Source organism: Equus asinus, chromosome X (assembly GCF_041296235.1).
Source record: "Equus asinus isolate D_3611 breed Donkey chromosome X, EquAss-T2T_v2, whole genome shotgun sequence".
Classification (NCBI taxonomy): Eukaryota; Metazoa; Chordata; class Mammalia; order Perissodactyla; family Equidae; genus Equus; species Equus asinus.
The window spans coordinates 28,206,762-28,228,450 of NC_091820.1; the positions used below are offsets into that span (position 1 = coordinate 28,206,762).

Sequence of the window (21,689 nt, forward strand, 5' to 3'; positions counted from 1 at the left end):
TCACTATTTACATACCCCAAACCTAAGTTTCTTTGTCCTGTCAATTCCTCACAAATTTATTGTTTCTTTCTGTAAAAGATATAAATATTTCCTGCTTTGTTTACTCTCTGAGCATCATTCTCTATGATCTCCAACACATACATATTAAACTGGGTTTTGGTCCTGTTAATATGGTCTTGCACCAATTTTCTTATTAGTCTAGCCATGACAACACAAGAAGGGTAGAAAGAGAATTTTCCCCCTCCCCAACAACACCTTTCCATATTCATCCAGGATAGAATTAATCCCTTCTTTAATAAATTTCAGCAGCATTTGTTTATAGTTCATTTGATACTACATATCTCATTGAATTGTGGTTATTTTTGAAATTATAAAATCATACAATATTCTAGACAGAATTTAGGAAATGTGTGTCCCCATATAGCCACAGCTTCACGGATGAAAAGAATCATCAGGAGGGTGCTTATTGAAAATATAGATTCCTGGATGCTGCCTCAAATCTACTTAATCAGAATCTTCAAAGCCCGGGCATCTATAGTTTTAACCACATCCCAGGTGAGTTTATAACCACTCAAATTTAGAAAACATTGGTTCACTTTATTCCTCTCATTAAATAGATGAGGTAACTGTAATCCCCTGCCTGAAGATAAGCACCATGCCCAGAGGTCATATGTGTAGTTAGAGGCAGAGTCAAAACCAGAGCTGAAGTAATGTGCTCTCTCCATGGCATACCTATCCCATCCAGAATTATAAGACCTGACAGAGAGGAACTGGATTTCTCTCCACCCCGTCGTATTTTGCGTAATAAATTGCACATAACCACTTGAGAAATGTGTGGTGAATTAATTTTAGGGATGCAGATTGCACACTCTACGTCAATAGCTTCCTTTTTTTTTTAATTTTCTTTTTTTTTTTGAGGAAGATTAACCCTGAGCTAATATCTGCCACCAATCCTCCTCTTTTTTTGCTAAGGAAGATGGGCCCTGAGCTAACATCTGTGCCCATCTTCCTCTGCTTTATATGTGGGACGCCTGCCACTGCTGCACCACCGGGCTGGTCCCTCCTTTTTTTTTTTTTTTTGACAGGAACAACATGTTTATTGTATCATCCAGCTGAGGATACAAACACAAAACACTTCTTAATTTAAGGAAAATATGAAAACATCAGGCAATTCCTAGAGTACCACTAAAACTATAGCCTTCACCTATTCTACTTAGTGGTAAAAATTAAGCCACTCAATCATTTTGGTCATCAAACCAGTCTTTCTTCCCACTTAGAGTCTTGGGCCCAGCAGCTGGTTTTGCCATGATGATCTAATCCACTCTAAGTACAGTACGGCAGCATCAGTAGCCACAATGATAGCCCAATAGTTTCCCCGGTAAGTGTCTAGAATACCAGCTTCCAACATGTCCTTTACAGCAGGAACTTCAGCCTCAATATCTAACCCAACATTTTTATTTCCTTCTTGATGTACTGCATAAAGTTTAGAGATTACTTCATTGGCTTTAACTCCAGAATTTCCTGCAAGTGCCCAGGGAATAGCTTCAAAGGCCTCAGCAAACTTCTTAATGGCATACTGTTCCAGTCCAGGACTTGTCTCTCCATATGATGTGATCTGTTTGGCTAGCTCAATTTCTGTTGCTCCACTTCTGGGTATAACATGTTTATCTCTTGTGAGAACCTTAAAAGTATTAACGCCATCATCAACTGTCCTTTCCATATCATCCATTAAAGTGTCTGTAGAGCCTCGAAGCACTATGGTAGAAATGGCATCATCTTCCTTTTCATGCTTAGAAACAAGCACCTGTTAATAAAAATCAAATTATTTCACACGAGTAGTTTTATAACTGAAACACCAGATTTAAAAGGAGACAGAGAGAAAAATGAATGAATACACACTTTATTTTGAATTAATACAGGCGCTTTACTCCTGAAAATTCCTTCCTGGTGGTCTCCTGACACTTGCCAGGAACTATAAAATATTTTAATTTCAACTTGATGACTGAGAAATACATACAATGCGGTTCCCTTGGGTACAGAGTCTGAGGATCTGATGGGGAGATATAGCGCAGACAGATGAGAAAAGTCTAGTCCCACTATAAACACAGGAGGGAGCTAAGAGATTTGAAAAGATAGAGCAAACAAAGGGAAAAAAATTGGCTGTCAGGGCATATTGTTTTAGGAAATAATGAGCACTCTTCTAATTTTCCATCCTGTGACATAGGATTATTTCATTCACAATTAATCCTCTAAGTTTTTGTAGAGATGTTCTTTTTACAAAAAAAAAAAAAGAAGCCCAATTGTACCTTCTTGGCATCAGCATTTTTTTCTGTCTTTGCTATGTCCCTACACTTGTTTTGATCTGACAAACTTAATGTCATTTGATAGGACGAAAGCAGACCATTTTCTGAGAGCCAAGTGCTTCAAGGGCAGTCATCCATTTTGTGAGGAATTTCTACCCCTTTCTGGTACTTCTGTCTTCTTTGCTTTAGATAACAGAATAAAAATGAATACATTACAAGGTCTGAAATCCTGTCAGAAGAAAAAAAACATTAACTCTTCATTCTAGCTAGCATCCTAAGATGTAGACAGAAAGCTATGTTAAATACAAGAAGATATTTTACCTAGAAATAAAAGCAACTACCATTTAAAAAGAATTTACCATGTACTAGTCACAATAATAACATGCACACACGTTCTAAGTATTTCATTTAGTACCCACAATATTTAATAATATTTTATTTAATAGCTGCAAAATTGCCATCAGAGAGGTAGTTTGCTTCAATTTTGTAGATTAGAAAACTGAAACTTAGGAACTTAAATTAAATTGGTCAAAATGAATTGTCAATAATTAGATAAGCCTTGATTCAAATCCTAATCTTCCTGACTCCAAACCCTAAGCAATAAGCTTTTATTACTCAAAGTATGTTTATAGGGGCAGCCTTATCAATCTCACCCAGGAGCATGTTAGAAATACAGGGTATCTGGCCCCAGTCAAAATCTACTGAATCAGAATCTGCATTTTAACAAGTCCCCTGGCACAACTCAATAGCAAAAAAACAAATAATCCAATTAAAAAGTGGGCAGAGGAACTGAACAGACATTTTTCCAAAGGAGACAGATAGATGGCCAACAGGTGCATGAAAGGATGCTCAACATCATTAATCATCAGGGAAAGGCAAATCAAAACCATGATGAGATATAATCTCACACTTGTTAGAATTGCTATTATCAAAAAGATAAGAAATAACAAGTGAGGATGTGGAGAAAAGGGAACCCTTGTGCACTTTTGGTGGAAATGTAAATTGGTGCAGCCACTATGAAAAACAGTATGTAGGTTCCTCAAAAAATTAAAAATAGAACTACCATATGATCTAGCAATTCCACTTCTAGTTATTAACCTGAAGAAAATGAAAACACCAGTTTGAAAAGATATATGCACCCCCATGTTCATTGCAGCATTATTTACAATAGTCAAGACATGGAAACAACCTAAGTGTCCATCAATAGACGAATGGATAAAGAAAATGTGATATATATATATATATATATATATATACACACACAGACACAATAAAATATTATTTAGCCACAAAAAAGAATGAAATCTTGCCATTTGTGACAACATGGATGGACCCTGAGGGCATTAGGCTAAGTGAAATAAGCCAGAGAAAGCCAAATTACCATATCATCTCACTTATATGTGAAATCTAAAAAACAAAACAAAACAAAAACAAGCTCATAAATATAGAGAACAAATTGGTGGTTGCAAGAGGTGGGTGGTAGGGGTGGGCAAGATGGGTGGAGGAGGTCAAAGTTACAAACTTCCAGCTATAGGATAAATAAGTCCTGGGGATGCAATATACAGCATGGTGACTATAGTTAATAATACTGTATTGCATATTTGACAGTTGCTAAGAGAGTAAATCTCGAAAGTTCTCATCATGAGGAAAAAACTTTCTTTTAATTAAAAAATAGAAAAAACAAGTCCTCTGGGTGATTTTTAAGCACATTGAAGTTTGAAAAACACTGTTATAAAGCTCTACAGTGCCTGTCCTCTTGTAGAGCTCAATGACATATATGTTACTAAATGTAGTAATCTAAGAAACATAAAGTAACTCGTAGCTCAAACGTCGTATTAGACTCAAAATATGATTTTTAAAATCAGAGCAATACTTTTATATCACTCGTATTTTTTTTAAAGTTTAGTTAGAATATGAAATTTCTGGGAACATGTGACTAACAGGCCTCCACTATTCATCATCATAAAATATTCAGGGAGTTCTTATGTACTTAACGTTCTGTGAGTCATTGTCTACAGAAACTGCGCTCAACAGAGCCCTTGCCTTCCAGGTACTTAGAGTTGCAGTTGACGATCCGTCTTAGAATACAAAATAAACTCTTCAATTAAAAAAATAATAATGGGTAAATTAAGGTTGCCTCATTCTTCTTTTCTCCCCTTTCCCATTCCTCACCCATCTTTCTGCCTCCTATATCTTACTATCCTTGAATACTGAAATTGTTCTACTGCTTTCTTAGGAAAGTAGACTCCAAGATCCTCCAATATTGCCTAATCTCTCATTCATCCCTCCAGGGAGTGATTGAGAAAAGGAAAGCCCATGGAGTTTGAGAATTACCCACCTCATACAATAAGAAAGGGCTACCGGCCGTAAGCCTTTCATTATAACTAATGTGCTACTCTCCATCCACAGGGGAGAGCTTGGTTCTAATAATAAACACTTCAAGAATACAGAGAAAGGAATTGAAATTTTGGAAAGAATGAATAGATTCTAGGGAGACATGTCCCATAGCCCTTAGGAAGTTTCTTAATGGAAATAAGGAGCTGAAGAAAGCGAAAGTGAGTTTGAAATCATCTTCCAGACTAAATTCTCTGACAGCTTATTAGAGTCAGTTTCAAATGGCCATGTCTGGCTGTAATTTATGTTTGTTTTTGAAATGCATAAAATACTTAATGACCAAATAAGATCTTTCCAATGAGAGATGTTTACTGAAAGGCATATTATATACTTTTAAATTTTTGTAATACAGCCTTAACAGTACTAAGTAATCAGGAAAATGAAAAAAAACAGTTAAGTATAATAGGCTAGGAATTTTTCTTTTTCATATTAAGTTGCTTTCAAAAGCAAGAATCCAATTGCTTTGTTTAGGATCTCTCATCTCTCATTGCTCTCCATTCTCTTCCCTTTCTTATTGCCATTTTCCCTGACAGCACTACTTTATCTGCTTTCAAGATCTGTTGATGCCAAGTGGCACAAAGAGTTTCTTTTCATCGTTCCCAAACTCTTAGCGGATATTTACACCATCATTTGTAATGAGGGCATCAGTCAAACTTAAGATTCTGTGATCATCACAGCCACTGTAATGAAGCGCTGGTGCTTGGTTGAAAGAGGTAATAAATTAATTTGGTTCAACTGACCCGGGAGTATGAACAAATTTTAAGAAACTACTTTTCAGTTTAGGAAAAAGAAAAATCACAAGTTTAATGACTTCTATTGCTCTGCATATTTTATTTATTTATTTTTTAAATCAGGTAAGAGAAAAGCATTTGAACAGCATGAGTCAACAACTTTTTATCTGGAAAGAAAAATCATTTTATAATGCAATATCACCTTCTTTCTCTTTTCACTGTCCATATTAGAGGGTATTGACTGGAAGAAAAAGCCTTCCGTAACCTTCAATTCACTTCCTGGTTAAGAATATTAGAAGCTGAATGTAACATTAAATAAAAAGCAGTTCAATTCTCATATTTTATTGATGCAGCCGCAGAGATATAGAGGAGTAAATTTCCTTTCCCATAATCATACCACTGAGTGTTGAATCAGGCCTAAGAATGCAAATGTCAGCTCCATGCAATTTTGATCACACTATGAACTAAATTATGACTTAAGTTTTTGTTTTATATCTAGTTTCTCATGAAAAGAGAATTGGGACAACATAAGGTAAATCTAATCCAACCCATTTTTCTGCCTTCATGGATGAGATTTATATTTCTTTCTAGTAAAGCACTTGAGGAATGATGACAAGCAGAATAAGTCATAAATTGCAGTTCAAAATTAAGGTACCCGAGACCAAAATCAACTCTGGCCATGGAGCTGGCCCTGATAAATGAGCAAATTCATCTTATTGATCAATAAGAGTCAGTGAGGCAAGGCCCACGTCTTCATTTCAACATGAAGATTCACGTAGAAAGTATAAATCCGAACAGAATCACGATTCAGAAAGGACTGAGAAGGACCCTCGAGATTGCATTATTATAATGTCTCATCACATTTGATCTAAAAGTTTTCTTCATTCAATAACTCTTTAAAATAAAATCACAAAAAAAAATTGACTTAGAGGGTAGACAGTTAATTCAATAAGAACATGGAGGAAAAAAAGAAACGGATAAAGCAAAAAGCAAGAACAAAAATATTCTAAAGACCTCTCCTGCAAAAGGTAGCACTTATTTTATCAAGCAGAGAAACACAAGGGGTTACTTATTTTATCAAGCAGAGAAACACAAGGGGTTACTTATGGTCTCTTATTGTGGACATTTTAGTGTAAAACAGATACGTGCCTGACTCAAAGTATTCATCATCCTAGAAGGCAGGACTAACACATAAGATAGGTTAGTCATTCTCTGTTTGTTCACACATTCTGCTTCATTTTCTGCTCTCCTCTAATTGTTCTATGCCTTGGAAGGTTGCCCCATTCAAACTGCATCTCCCAGGCTCTCTCGGCTTCGTTTTGAGTTCAGAGAGGAACATTAATTGGATACAAGTGAAGAGAAGAAAGGGGACATCTTCTCCATTCCTTCCCTGCTTCAGAGCCACATACTGAACAGTTTCTGAATCCCAGCTCTCCCACTGGGCAGGCCCACTTCCAAGGTGCTAGTTATCAAAAATTTTGGTAGCATTGTTTCCAGCTGTTGCCCTTCAGCTCTAGAGGTGATAAAAGCTTCGTGTTGTTGGTCCTCTATGAATATCATCCTTTGTTGTTTTTTTAAAACAGTTTTATTGAGGTATAATTGTACATATTTAATGTATACAATTTAACACGTATTTAATTAATATATATTTAATGTATACAATTTGACGAGTTGGTACATATGCATATAGGCATGAAACCATCACCACAATAAAGGTAATATACAAATCCATCACCTCTAAAAGTTTCCTTGCATCTCTTTGCATTTTTCTGTTTGATTTCATTTTATGTTGTGACAAGAAAACTTAACCTGAGATCTACCCTCTTAACATATTTATAAGTGCACAATACTATACTGTTAGCTATAGGCACTATATTGTACAGCAGATCTCTACTTACTCATCTTGCATAACTAAAAATTTATACCTGTTGAACTCCCCTTTTCCCTCTTCCCCCGTCCTCAGCAACCATCATTCTATTCTCTGCTTCTATGAGTTTCACTATTTTAGATAGCCCATATAAGTGGAATGCAGTATTTGTCCCTCAGTGACTGGCTTATGTCACTTAACATAATATCCTTCAGGTCCATCCATGTTGTCGCAAAGGGCAGGATTTCCTTCTTTTTTAAGCTGAATAATATTCCGATGTGAGAGACAGTTTTTTTCAGGACTGCAGGGCCTGGCCCCAAGCAAATCACAGCCCTGCCCTAAGATAACCAATATCTTCTACCCAGTTTATGCCGTGTTGCAGTTTGAGGGTGGCAACCAGGCAATCAGGGAGTTTTCACTGGGGAAGGCTGACCGGCCTCTCGCATGGCACTAGGAACTGAAAAGACCTTGACTAGGTCACCATGTTCCAGGATTATATACTGGGTTTTTAGGCTATATTACTTATTAGTCACTAAACTCAGAGGTTATTGGTTTCAGAATTCTGCTTCACAACTCTAAAATCCTAAGATTTGAGAATGAAATACAAAAAATGAATTTATTGAGTTACATTTGTAAATATTGCTTTAAAATTGATTTCAGTTACTTGTACATATTGATCAGCACATTTTCTCCCAGGAGACATCTCTACTTAGAAAGCCACCCACAGTGTACGGTACAGCATTCTTCTGGTAGCTCAAGTTTCCAATCCTTTATATCAAGCAAAGAGGTTTAGAGCAGCCACAGAGTCTATCTAACCAATTCATTTTAATCCTTTCACGTAATAGATAAATAAACTGAGAAACATATGGCATCTACAACAGGTCTGTACGCATAGTAGTAAGTCTACAAATATGTGTGGAAGGTAAAGAAATAGGAATATTGAGCAAGGAGGATAGACTCTATGGGAAGAAGTTTCCATTAGACTTCAAATTATTTGAGTTGCAAGAACAAGGACAAAGGTGATGCTAAACTTAGAAATTCTCAAATAATCTCACAAAATACATAACCCTGTTTATTACAACAGGTGTTAAAACTTGTTAAGAATTACTGCCCCAAATGCTAGACAGTGAAGGAGAGAGTAAAACAGGAACACAGGCTTCCTGACTTTCAAATCAGGGATATATCCCTTAGATAACAAACCTCTAAAGTTTCTGAAATTATTCTTTACTTTACCCAAATCATGTAGTGATGATCATTTTGAACGAGTAAATTGTTGCCAGAGAATTGAATACAACACAGCCTGCAAACTATCATTTTGAAAAGCACTCTTGGAATTTTAATTGCAATATTAGCTTTAATAAATTTGTTTGAATTTTTGTCAAAGTTTTAAAAATGAACATTTCAACAATTTTAGGTATGTGATGTTTTACAGTTGGGATAGAACACAAAGATCAACTGATCTAACTCCCTCATTTAAGAGAGATTAAAACTGAGCCCAGGAGTAAAGGTCTCAAGTATTGTAGCTTATATTTATTTGTAGTGGAGCCAGGATGGGAATCTAAGTCCTCCAAAGTTAGTTCAGTGCCCTCTCCTCTCTGACATAAATCAAACCCGATTTTCATGAAGAATATATGACTTGTTCTCATAAAACTAATTTATACAAAGGCATAGAGTCCTTTAAGTGGATAAAAGCCCACACAATTCTTAACACTTCATTATTATTTGTTAATTGGGATAAAATATCTATCAATTCACCTTTACCTTGGAATCGTTTCTCTTAAGGGAACTCAGGAAATTAAGAGCGAAAAACCTTTTTATTGAGAAAGCGATAAAGGATCTTGAACAACTAAACAAAAGTGCATATTATGTGCCCCTTAGTAGGCCATGACATAATTCTGTTAAAATTTGAAAGAACTGAGAGAAAGTAAAGGAGCACACGGAGAAGTGGACAGCTAAGTTATCTACAGCTAAACAATTAGCAAATCTATCACCTGAAGCGCTGTGGAAAATAGCAAATGTACCTAATAAACTCATAAAACGGGCAAAATTAGATGTCTAGAAAGAGTAAAAAAAATTAAATTGACTTCTTTAAATGCTTCTGATAATATGTGACAAGATAGAGATGAACTAAAGAAGGAATTGTTCAGCTTTAGAAGAGAATGTAGACAAAATAGAGTGCCGAGGACAGCTCTTCCAGGCAAGGAAAGATTCAAAGGTAAACAATGGCTTCAGAGCGAAGAATAAAAGCAGGACAGTAAAAGGCAGTCTCCGGGTAAAGACGTAAAGGATGTAACCGTATGATCCTTTCTTTAGATCTCAGAAAGATTTCAGAGCATTCCTAAGCCTCCTTGCTAGGCCACCCATAACAGCCTCACAGGTGGCCCAAGGTAGATAAGCACTTCTCTTGGAAAGAAATGAGGGTGTGGCTTTTGTTTAATAGAGTGAACGTCCAATAAGAATCACAAGCAACCTGACAGAAAGAGAGAGAATTTGTACTTTTAGAAGCACCATGAGCTTAGACTAAAAGAGACAGAAACAGTTCAGAATTAGAATTCTTGGTACCCTCAACCTTGTGCACACAGGAAGCACACTAAGAAAGCTACTCAGCTACAAACATGGACCATTTATTTTAAGGAGGATAGGGTGACTCAGAAGGCTGAACTAAGATACCAGAGGACCAACTGGTGACCCAGGGAATAGGAGTGGGCTCTAACCAAGGACCTGGAAGCATATGCCCGGTTGAATCTTAGAATTACTGTGAATTATTCCTATTCTTGAATAGAACTGTCAGTTAAGGCTATCGTATGCCTATCTAAATATTGTATGCTAGATGGGAGGAGGGCAGATAACTTGTCTCTTTATTTCACAGGTCTTCTGGTTAAGAGGAATAAAATTCGAGGAACTGTACCCGAAGAGTCTCTTCTGTACCTAGACCTAACTAAGATGACAGAGTCCTGGATGTTCATACATTGCCATAAGGGGATAAGATTTTGGTGGTCTCGGAAGGGAGTGAACGTATTTTTTCATGAGAGAAGAATGAAAATATTATCCATCCAGAGGACTGACTGTGGTAGATTAAGGATGGCTGCAAATCCTTCACTCTTCTTTCATTAAGAGCTTCCTTTTTCTATCCCTTTGAACTTGGTCTGGCTTTGACCAATGAAATATCCTAGAAGTGATGTAGACCCGATATTATATACTGGCCTGGGCCTAGACTTCAAGAGGACTGATGCTTCTACTATGGTCTCTTATAAACTTGAGCTGCTACATAAGACATCTAACTAGACTAGAAATCTGCCAGGCTAGCTACATGGAGTGGCTCTGGAAAAGAGGGGAGAGGAGAATGGGAACCAGCTGACAGCCAGTAGTTCCAGATGAGCCATCCCAGTCACTCCAGCTAATTCAGCTGATATAATGGAGAAGAAAAAAGCCCTGCTGTCCCCTGTCTGAATTCCAGCACCTTAGAATTTTAAAACAAAATAATGATAAACCGTTAGTTTCAGCCACTAAGTATCGAGGTAGGTTGTTATGCAACAACAGATAACCAGACCACACATATATGAATTAATAATGTTCAGAAGAAGAAGAAGATGTCTGCAAAGAACACACAATGTTCACTGAAGGTGAGAAATACTTCATAAGATATTATTTTCTACTCCCTATCATTGCCAAACTCATTTATTGGAGTGCAATGGACATGATTCATGAGAAAAGATGTCTTGTCAACAATTTGATGAAATATAATTATTAATTTTAAAAAGAATTTTTAAAATGAAAGCCACATCAAATGAACTTATTCCATCAGATAGTATATTGGGTCAGTTAATGAGGAAGCAGTAAATTCTAATAATCTGGGTTATATTCAATTACATAATTTGGAATCACAGATCGTGACACATATGACTCATTTGATTATTTTTTTTTTCAGGACAGAAAAGGGGACCCCTTTGGGGTTTCTGATTACACTTCACATCCGGCAAGTGGTTCTTAATCTCTCTTTGCCTGTTAGTATTATTGAATCACCCTATCCATGAATCGTTTTGATACTTTGTTTTTTGTTTTTGTCTCAAGTAGACAAATGTTTTTAACCTATATGAATCAATGTATTTCAAGTCACATAATTATATCTATATGTATGTATATACTTTTATTTGTAATTACAACTGAGTGTTTAGATATACACTGGAAAAGTCGCAAAAGGATATGTTATGGTCATGAACATTCATTTAAATAAAAGATTGGTATGGAATTGTTTCCCAGGTGGTCTCAGCTCTGGAGACCGGCGGGACTGTGCTGAACTTTCTGTTTTTTCTAAGCGTCACACGCGGAAGGTAACTGACATAAAGAGAAGGAGCCTCAAGCAGAACAAACCAAGGAAACCGTTGCAGTCGTCCAGGCCATGCTCGAAGCCTTCCCTGACTGCCTCTTTCTCAGCACTCAGTTCGCGGGGCCCAGGCTGAGCTCTCAAAAACCATGAGTTACTGTCGCCCTTCTCCCTTTGTGGAAGGCATGAGCTCCCTTAAGGTGGACAACGTGAACTATCGCATCTCACCCAACACCCTGTGGCATGTTTTTGAGAAGTATGGGCACAATGGCGACGTGTACATCCCGCGGCACTGCTTCACTAGAGTCGCGTGGCTTTGCCTTTGTCCGCTTCTACAACAAGCACCATGCCAAGGATGCCATGAACGCCCTAGACGAGATCAAGCTGGATGGCCGCACAGTGCGGGTGCAGATGGCACACTACGGTCACCCTCCAGTTCCCCACGGTGGCCGCTACTGAGGAACAACCCCTCGCAGGTACCAACGCCGTAATCGCAGCATAAGGCATCAATGCCGTTCCAATAATAAGAACCGATTCCGATCTCAGGGCAGATCTCCCTTTAGCTTTTGCTCTTACGGTAGATGTCCATCAACCTTTGGATCCAGATCTACTCCAAGATCTGACTCCTCCTCCGTGCCCGGCTCTCCCTCACCAACCAAACCAGTCTACCTCCAGAAGCCTTCCACCAGAAAGTAAGTCCAAGTCCAGACGGCAATCCAGTAATGCCTCCAAGGATTCTGAAGGGGAAGGAGGGGTGCCCTATTAGGATAATAAGTCATTCGCAAGCAACCTAACTGAGGCCTGCGGGGAGGGGAGGGGAGCAACATACTCAGTTGATCAAAGACTCCTCAGAACAGAACATCAGCTATTAAAAAGGTTCTTCTTTAACATGTTGTCTAACTTTTTACTTGTTTTCAGTTTTGCCTCAAGTGGTAACCTTCATTTTATATGGCATTTCATTGCTGTTATCAAATATCTTGTAAGTTAGTGAGGTGAACAACTTCCAATTATTATTGGTTTGGATATTTGAGGTAAAATTTCATTTTCTGTATATACTGCTGACTTTTTGTTTGAAAGTAAACACATTGTTAATCTAATTTGTGGCCTCCTGACTTAAGAAACTGTGTGCAGCCTTTTCTTTCTGAGTAGTCAAAAACTGTCCAGTGACTGACTCATCATTGCCATCATTCTTTTAAAAGTAAAGACCTGTGAAAGTTGTTGGAAATTTATTTACATGTGCCCTTTACATTCCGATCTAAATAGTAATCTGGACCTGCATTTGTATAAAGACATTTCGGGTGAAAAGAATTTATTTTTTAAAGAATTATTTATCAAACACAGTTCTAATCTTTTACGTATTTTTGTGCACTAGACACAGTTGTACAGCATTGAGCACTGCTGGTTAGCTGTTAAGGTGATGTTTTGTAGTGCAGAATGCTTTGCTCATTCATGCTTTCTCCTGATTGCTTCTATTTAAGGATGAGGTGCTGTGCAGAAACAAATGGCTATCCAGTTTATTAGAAAGTCTGACAATTGTACTTCCAGTGACCCAGGCTTTGAATATATATAATAGAGCATACAGGGAGCACATCTAGCAGATGATCAATACACTTTTATTTTTTCTTCTCATCCCCATAGTGGTAAATCTGATCATCTCCATTTATAAACTTAAATATGAAAAGTATTAAGAAGCAAATGATTTGTAACCTTTTAAGTACTAATAACATGCTGTATCTTTTCGCTTCTGCATGTACTGTACTATAGCCACTTTCTGAAATTTGACTAAAACATTTTTCTGGTCTTTTAAAAAATTCAAAATTAAATTTGTGATTAGATTCTCAGTCATTAAATTGTGAAACAGAAAGATATTGACGTCATCCATCTCAAGTGTCTTATAAACAAAAATATCAAGACAACTGAGTGCCACCCTTCAGAGATCCAAGATGTAAATATTTTAATTTAGCTAAAGTCGAAGCCCCATACATCCACTACTACCTCAAGGCTTTGATCCCCGAGCTTATCAGGACCTTACCCTGGCTCTGCTCTGAATCTTCTTGAATTGCCTTCTATGGCCCAGGTCTTCATTTCAGCTTATTGGCTTTGAATTAACGTTCTGGAAGACAGTTATTACTAGCTTGACTTTGGGATTTGGACCTGCTCTGATTGCCTTGCTTCTCTCTTTTAGCTCAGCATTGCTGGTACTAACTCTAACCACACTAAATCTTTCATCTTTACTTCATGGTTGCCAATCCAGCACTCTGGTTCAGTCATTATTTCCAAATCCCACTGCCCAATTCTCTTTGTCTGAGCAATTGACTAAATCAAACTTTGAAAAGCAGATTCAACTTTTTCATACTAGATTTTAAGAAACTGGAGTCTAGAGAGACTAAATGGTTGGACTTCAACTTGGGTCTCTAAATTTTCAACCCATTCCTCTTTCCCGTATACTGAATTACCTCAGTATATTGCCTTTAAATATTGAATTGAAATGATGTTTGGGAACATCAATTAGGACATTTGGGAGCAAATATTAAAAATAAGACTTTAAAGCAGACAATACCTGTAATGTTGTAGGAACTCTATTTTTGAGATGAAGTATATTCACATTGCAGAGGAAATTTCAAACCCTAAATGAAATAAATCTATTACTAGTATTCAGAAACTACACTTAAGCCAATGGCTATTAACCTAATCAACCATCTATTTAAACTTTTTAAACACACCACACATAAACGTGCACAAGCACACACAAGCACACACCTACTCACACTAATGAAGACTTTGCTAAACTTAGGTATCCTAAAAACCCCACCAGGGAGCCAGTTGGTCACATAACATTATCTCACTCTGTATTAAGGTATCAGTGAATGACATTTTAGTTCCCACCGGGACCATTTTGTTTCTTAATATAAACCAAATGTTCAGTGATACTTTACTTCAGGATATTTTCTCTTCCTTTGAGAATGAAAGAGTATTATTGGGCCAAGGTATGAGAATACATTGTATAACATATGAAACACACACAAAAATAGGGACATTTTGAAAAGACCTCACAGTACAAAGAAGTAGGAAATTTATCTAAGAGAATTAACATTATATGCCATAACCACATTTAATTCATAATCAAATGAAAATGATTGTTCATTTTTTCAACTTAGTTATACATGATTTCAGTACCTAATAAATACTTATTAAACAAAGAAATGATTGACAGAAAAAATCTGTTTTCTTATTTTTTTCATAAAAGACTAAATTCAATTAAACTTAAATCATATAAACATGTTAACTTCATAGAATGGACACTAGCAAATAACTTGTATGTGGAAAATTTGTTAAAAAGTCCTTTTTGACATCTGATTAGATGACTCATCCTATCACTCTCCTGTTGCAACTATTAGTTTTCTCAGGGATCTGCTCTGTCTCCTTCTTTGCTTTCCTCTGTCCCTTTATGGTGATTTTCCTCATTCTCATGTACACAAAATAGCCACAAGCATCTTTAGGTTTACATCCTACTGGCTTAGCAACCACAGTGGAAAATAATTTCTCATTTTCAGTAGCTCCGGCTACCATCTCAGATTTAACCCTTAATTACGTTTTTGGTCACATGCCCATTCTTAAAACAATTACCATAACTAGCAATTTGAGATCTGCTGATTGGATATGGCTATGTCACGTGTCCTTTCCTTTAGCCGTGGCAGTGAATTCAGCTACGCCTAAACCAACTGGACTAAGATTGGAGAGTGGGTTTCCCCCCTCCCCCGGAAAATCAGGGTGCTGTTACCATAAGTATGTTAAAAGGACACAAAGCAGGCAAAAACAAAATCTCCCGCTTGTTCTCAAAAAATAACAAATCATCTTAATGAATTTCCTATTTCTCACAGGAAAAAAAATTCAAAACTCAATTTAGAATCTGCGTCAATTATTCTTTCTGGGATTAATTTCACAACATTTCCACCCCAACCCCAAAATTGCAGCCACAGTTGCCCAAACAAGCCGAGGTCTTTCAAGTCTATTCCTTCTGTCTGACATAGTCTCTCTTTACCAACACATACCCAACTGCCACTTTCTATCTGTAGAAACTCATAATTATATTTAAAGGTTCAGATTTAAATGTAACATCTCTGTGAAACATTTCCCAACTCCCATTATATAGCTGTCACACAGTTCTCTGGACTTAAACAATATTACATAGATAAATCTATTACAGCATATAATATTGTATTTTGATAGTTTCTATGTGATGTTGCCCTCATTTGGAGTGTGAATTACTTGCGAGTACAGACTGTTGCAACATTTGACATATCTCTAGTGGCTAGGACAGTTACTGACTCCATTTATGTTGGATGGATTAATTATTAAATAAGTCAAATTGAATAATGTCTCAAATTCGGTAACCAAGTCTTATCTTTACATGAATAACTTGAATGAAGAATTCTCAAACAAGTGTTAAGTGGGGCTGGTAATATTAATGAATCCAGAAACTCTTAGAGGTCTCCTTTAGATAGCATTGCAAATGAACACTATTTTCACCAAACCATCTTGGCTGCACCAACATACACGGAACAAAATCAGCAATCAGCACTCATTACAGTAGGCAAAATAACTATTACAGATCTGTTTTAAAAGTTCCGTGATATCCTGGCTAGCTTTAAGTAATATTTATAATATTCATGAGAAAGGAGGACAAAAATGAAGCTGGAGGCATTTGTGAGAATTCCTTAAGGAAGTATCTGGATGAGCAGAAAACCCACCAAAGTTGGTGTTTTTTGTTTCTTGACCAGAAGCTTGAGGGATTGGCTAATGCAAGATGAAGCAGTCAAAAATTAAAAGGGAGAAGACCCAACTGAAGAGATTCAGCTTCCACTCTGGTGAAACTACCAAAAATGGTGGGTTTTCTTAGTGGCTATAATTTGAGGAATTCATGAGGAAAAAGACAGAGGTCTCTGGGCACCTGAAAATGAAAATCTATACATTTAACTAGGATGACTTGGCATGGCATTTTGAAGAAGGCAATTTTAATGTAACCAGCTGCATATGGGTTCTGTAATTTAACATACAAATAACTAGAGCATATCAGAGGCTGAAAGGCCTCCTGAAAGGCTTGAGAATAGGCTCATGTGGGTGAAAAGAGGTGAAGGCCAGTGCTTGGTACACAGTGAGTCCTCAGTATTTGCGGGTTTTGAATGAAATGAAACCTAACCTGAATCCAGTCGCTGCTTGGTAACAAAAGGGAAGATAATGGATGCCTAGGAAACGACGCGCGGCAAGCGCGAGGATAGAAGCAGCTCCCAGCAACGACTCACCAGAAGCAGCTGAACTGCTTCAGCTGCCGTAGGAGAGGCACGGGGAGGAGAGAGGATCCTATGCGGAGGCGGATCCGACTCGGTTGGATCCGACTCAGTCGGATCCTGACACTCCAACGGCAGCAGAAAGTGTCAGTTAAGATAGTTCAATACTATATCTTAAAAGTCACGTAATTTTCCATTTGTTCATCCAGATGGAAAACTCGGATTCCGACGACGGAGGTGGACCTGCTGCCCAGAGCGGAACTGAGATGGATCGATTGGCTCATGAAGATGATTTCTATCGATTTGTAAATAACCTGAGTGAAGAAGACTACAAACTTATGAGAGATAACAATTTACTAGGCAGTCCAGGAGAAAGCACAGAAGAAGAGTTGCTGAGAAGACTCCAACTAATTAAAGAAAACTCGCCACAAACCTCACATGACAATACAGGTACATTTTGCTTTTGGGAGAAATAGAATGGGATGGATGAGGAACTTCATAAGAGTAAATGTCAGCCAAAGATTATACAGAAGTAGCACAAATTAACTTGGTGTTAAGCAACTTCTCATAAAAAAGAACTGGCATTACTTGATTTTTGGTGAGAATGTCAAGTTATTTTTTTCCCCATTCACATTTGGGTTGTTTTAATTGGGAAACAGTGTGAAATAGCCTATTGATATTTTTCTTGGTTTTCCACCTCACTTGAAAGTTCCTCCTATGTCTTGAATTATTTCTTCTATATAGACGTGTGACTTTATCACCAGCGACAAGAAATATTTCATACTCTTTTAAACAAGTGGTTCTCAACTGAGGGCAGTTTTGCTTTCCACGCCTCCTCCCCTCCCTCAAGGGACAGCTGATGATGTCTGGAGATATTTTTGGTTGTCACAGGTGGAGGATGAGTGTTACTGGCATCTGGTAGGCAGAGGCCAGGGATGCTGCCAAACATCCCACAATGCACAGGATAACTCCCCAAAACAAAGAATTATCCAGGGCCAAAATGTCAATAGTGTTAAAGCTGAGAAACCCTCCTCTAACTTCAGGTCTGGTGCTTCTCTCCTAGTGTGAAGTAGAGAATTTTACTATCTAATGAAGATAACCGTAAATGTATAATAATAATCTATATATATTTATGTATATAGTGAATATATATTATAGCAAATATATATATTATATATATAGTAAAAACTATAGTGGTTTAGTTCTTGAATATGGCCTTATATGTACTATGCTAGGTTCAGTCTATTCATTTGATCTGACCTTCAATTTCATGTCAATTCAAAATCTTGGTAACACTAAGTATTCAAATACTTTTAAACCTATAAACCTTGTTTATATTTGGACAATGTCTACAATAGTCATATTTCAAAACAACTTTATGTATTATCAAAAGCACTTAAGAGCCTAGAAGAAGTAATGTTGTAGACTAATGAGAATTAGACAATAATGTAAATTGAACTAAAATACTAGCACTGTATCTTAATTGTTTAATTGCATTGGTGTTTTGACAGTGGAAAATGTCTTAAAAATTGTTGTTGACTGAAAAAATGTCTCAACATCCCTCCCACAGTGGCATACAAGGCTGTGTATATGATAAAATATTGAAAATAGACTTTCTCCAGGTTCCCTTTTTAAAAAAACAATTCTCTAAATTTATCCAGGATTAGCTCACTCTTTTCAGATGGAATTGAAACTTGCCTGTCTTTACTTGTAAATCTAGACAGTGTATTTTATAAAATATCAACTCTATAAACATGAAATCTGTTTATAAGATCTTAGTATTTAAGTTCTCATTTTTTTGTTTTTGAAACAAAGTTTCAATTGCTATTTCATGATGGTTCTAATTTCGGTAGTTCCTTTCCGCCTCCTCCCCACCTTTTTGTTAACAGGTGGAGAAGACTCTTTGGATAACGTGTCCAATGGTGACTATGTAAAAGACTGGCTCAACTCTTTCGAACCAACTGAAAATATGACAAGTGGGCAAAGAGAAAGCCAATCTTGGAGAGAAGTTAGCCAGATTCACCCAAAAAATGACGATTTCAGATTCAGTTCAGAAATGAATTTTAACCTTAATAATGAGAGCCCAAATCCAGAGAATGACTATGCACCATCTACAAGGCTTCCCAGAGGAGAGGAAAACAGCCAAAGGCAAGTGGAAAATCCAAGATCTGAATCAACACGTAGAAGACCATCCAGATCAGAACGAAGTACAACTGAAGCATTAATGGAAGTCCCACCTACCAGAGGTCAGCGAAGAGCAAGAAGCAGGAGCCCAGACGGTTTGAGAACCAGAGCAAGAACTGAAAGCTGGTCACCTCTAAAATCACCTCCACAATATGAAATTTTCCAGAGATTTTGTCATAGAACACCATCTCAGACTTTTGAGCCACCTCTGGTAAATGAGACTCAGAGATTTTCTAGAACTCAGCACCGAGAAACATTGAGACAGCAAATAACTGGACTTGAGTTGCAAAATAGAGGTCTTTTTGCAACTTCTGGAACTAGGAATGCTATTCAAGGAGAACGTTCCCCAGACACAACAAGCATGAATGGTGAATCTTGGGAACTGAGACAGATAAATCCAACCATACCCTTCGAGCTTGAAGTAGGACACGTTCATCCAGGAGCGTACCCTCACAGAGACAGCACAGCTAGTAGAACTCAGTTAACATCTGAGACACCAAACAATACTATCACTTTAGAAAGTGAACATGGAGGACTTGGGTGTATGTCTTCACATTGTGAGCAGGCAGATGCGAGAGCTTATGTCAGTCCCGTCAGAATTCCCGTTCATAGAATTTCAAATACTGGCTTAAATGATACAATACCTGTTGCAGTGCAGAGCACACTAAGTCAGACAATGACAGGATTTAGTGACTCAAGTAACCTTACGGACAGTTACAGTGATTTAGAGCCTAGTGTCTCACCACCAAGTCAAAACATGGAAAGGGCAGATTCACTAATTGGAACAGATGATTCTGCTGCTACTAGCAGTTCTGGTTCTAATCCATATCCTTGCTGTGATTCCCACTCTACTTCCACACTGACTGCTTGTTCAAGTTGTGCTTACATTTCTAGTTCTAGTTGTACATCTATTTGCAGTTCCTGTGACGAAAATTCAGAAATTAGCTCACTGCTGTTTGAAGGCAGTGATATAGGAAGTTTATCATCAGATTCGCCATCAGAGACCAGGCAGGAGAGTAGACAAATGACCCCTATAACATTTGATGAAAGTGACTCTTGGTCCTCCCTTAATGAGGACCGGTTTTTCCTCTTAAATGAAGATGATTACCAATCTACAGGACTCACCGTAGCACAGACTGACAACTTGGCGTTAAGATCTTTTTCTGAAAACAATCCATCAAAATCCTGTAGCATTTGTATCACAGAGTACACAGAGGATAGTGAACTATGCATCCTACCTTGCTCCCATGAATATCATGTCCACTGTATCACTCGCTGGCTGGCTGAGAACTCGACCTGTCCTATTTGTCGCAGGGAAGTAGAAGATTGGAGAGGGAGAAAATTCTAATTGAGATCTGAATTCTCAGCTATATAATCTGCTATAGAGATGGACAAACAGTTGTCTGCCACCTGCCATGTGTCCACTTTTGGAGTGATGCTTAAATATAAGAATCTGAATCTCATCTAAATCTGAATCTAAATGTAATAACCTGAACTGAATCAATGGTTCCTGAAGGAACTATTGGACTTCCCACAATTTCGGATCCAGAATAAAAAGAAATATTAGAAAACCAAACAATATTGTCCTATTTGACAGTAGAAATGAATTTCACACCATAGCAGGTCACTAAATTTCAATAGAAACCTAGCAGGTACACTAGGTTGGGATGTTCCTGATTCCATGAGGGAAATGTCTTAATATGATATAATCAATCCAGATAGATTCTAGTAGTCTTACTTAGTCATGTAAATCCCAGACATCTCATAGCCCTGTCCTATCTTGGATATGCTTTCAAAGAAATAGGAACCCAACCAAAATAATTAAGAAGAAATTTAAGAATTAACAGAGTCACTCGAATAAAGAAGTCATGTTACATTCGTAGAATGCTCTCTGTAAAAAGTTTGAAAACCTTCTCTTCCTCTCTCTCTCCCCAGCAGTTTACTCCAGCCCCTAATACTACCTTAAAGTTTCTCCTGTTCCCCATTAGCAATGTATCAGTCAGAGTCCTGGCCAAAAACTGATGGCACACTTGAAAAGGGTGATGGAATAGCATTTACTGAAGAGACTGAAGTATGTAAAGAACGAAGGGAAACCGAGAGATGATAAAATACCCTGAGGCCAGCAACTGTGATAAACCAGTATTATCACCACTAGGCTCGAAGGGGCTTAGAGACGTAGTAGTTTCTGCAACCCAGAACGTCCTGTAGTTGTAGTAGAAGACCACATAATGAGCTGTGACCTTAGACAGACAAATGGCAGACACTGCCGATCTAAAGTGCAGAGAGGATCATGGAAATAAATACTCTTACTTTTCTCTCCTCCTGACTTCTAATCTCCTGTCGGTAGTCCACGTTAGCCAAACCCAACCTGACGCAAGAGAGACTGGTTGCTGAAGCTGACAAAAGTCAGCCTCCTGGAATCACAGAGCAGGGTAAAGAAGGATGGTGAGTGGATCCGAAGAGCTAATGAGAGATCATCTACCACAAACAACATTCCCAACTCTCTTCAAACCCAGTCTCTGTGTGCTGTCTTGCCTCTTCCTCTTGCCCTCCATTCTGCTCTTTGACGCAGCTCTTTAACAACACTCTCACTTAATC

At 37.6% G+C, this 21,689-nt stretch overlaps 1 protein-coding gene and 1 pseudogene across 1 annotated transcript; both read left to right on the top strand.

Annotated features, from left to right (window-relative positions):
• Positions 1 to 11,768: 11,768 nt before the first annotated feature.
• On the top strand, positions 11,769 to 12,385 carry LOC139042780 (serine/arginine-rich splicing factor 2-like; annotated as a pseudogene).
• Positions 12,386 to 17,045: 4,660 nt separating this feature from the next.
• Positions 17,046 to 20,719, top strand: LOC139042728 (E3 ubiquitin-protein ligase RLIM-like). The gene is made up of 2 exons (XM_070502688.1): positions 17,046 to 17,357; positions 18,797 to 20,719. The coding sequence occupies exons 1-2, from the start codon at positions 17,117 to 17,119 to the stop codon at positions 20,437 to 20,439; spliced, it is 1,884 nt and encodes a 627-aa protein (XP_070358789.1). The 5' UTR covers positions 17,046 to 17,116; the 3' UTR covers positions 20,440 to 20,719.
• The last annotated feature ends 970 nt before the right edge of the window (positions 20,720 to 21,689 follow it).

Excerpts from the sequence above, each read along its gene's own strand:
- LOC139042728 (XM_070502688.1), top strand. The coding sequence starts at position 17,117 with ATGGAAAACTCGGATTCCGACGACGGAGGTGGACCTGCTGCCCAGAGC. Across the intron at positions 17,358-18,796 it reads AACCTCACATGACAATACAG|GTGGAGAAGACTCTTTGGAT; the intron begins GTACATTTTGCT and ends TTTTGTTAACAG.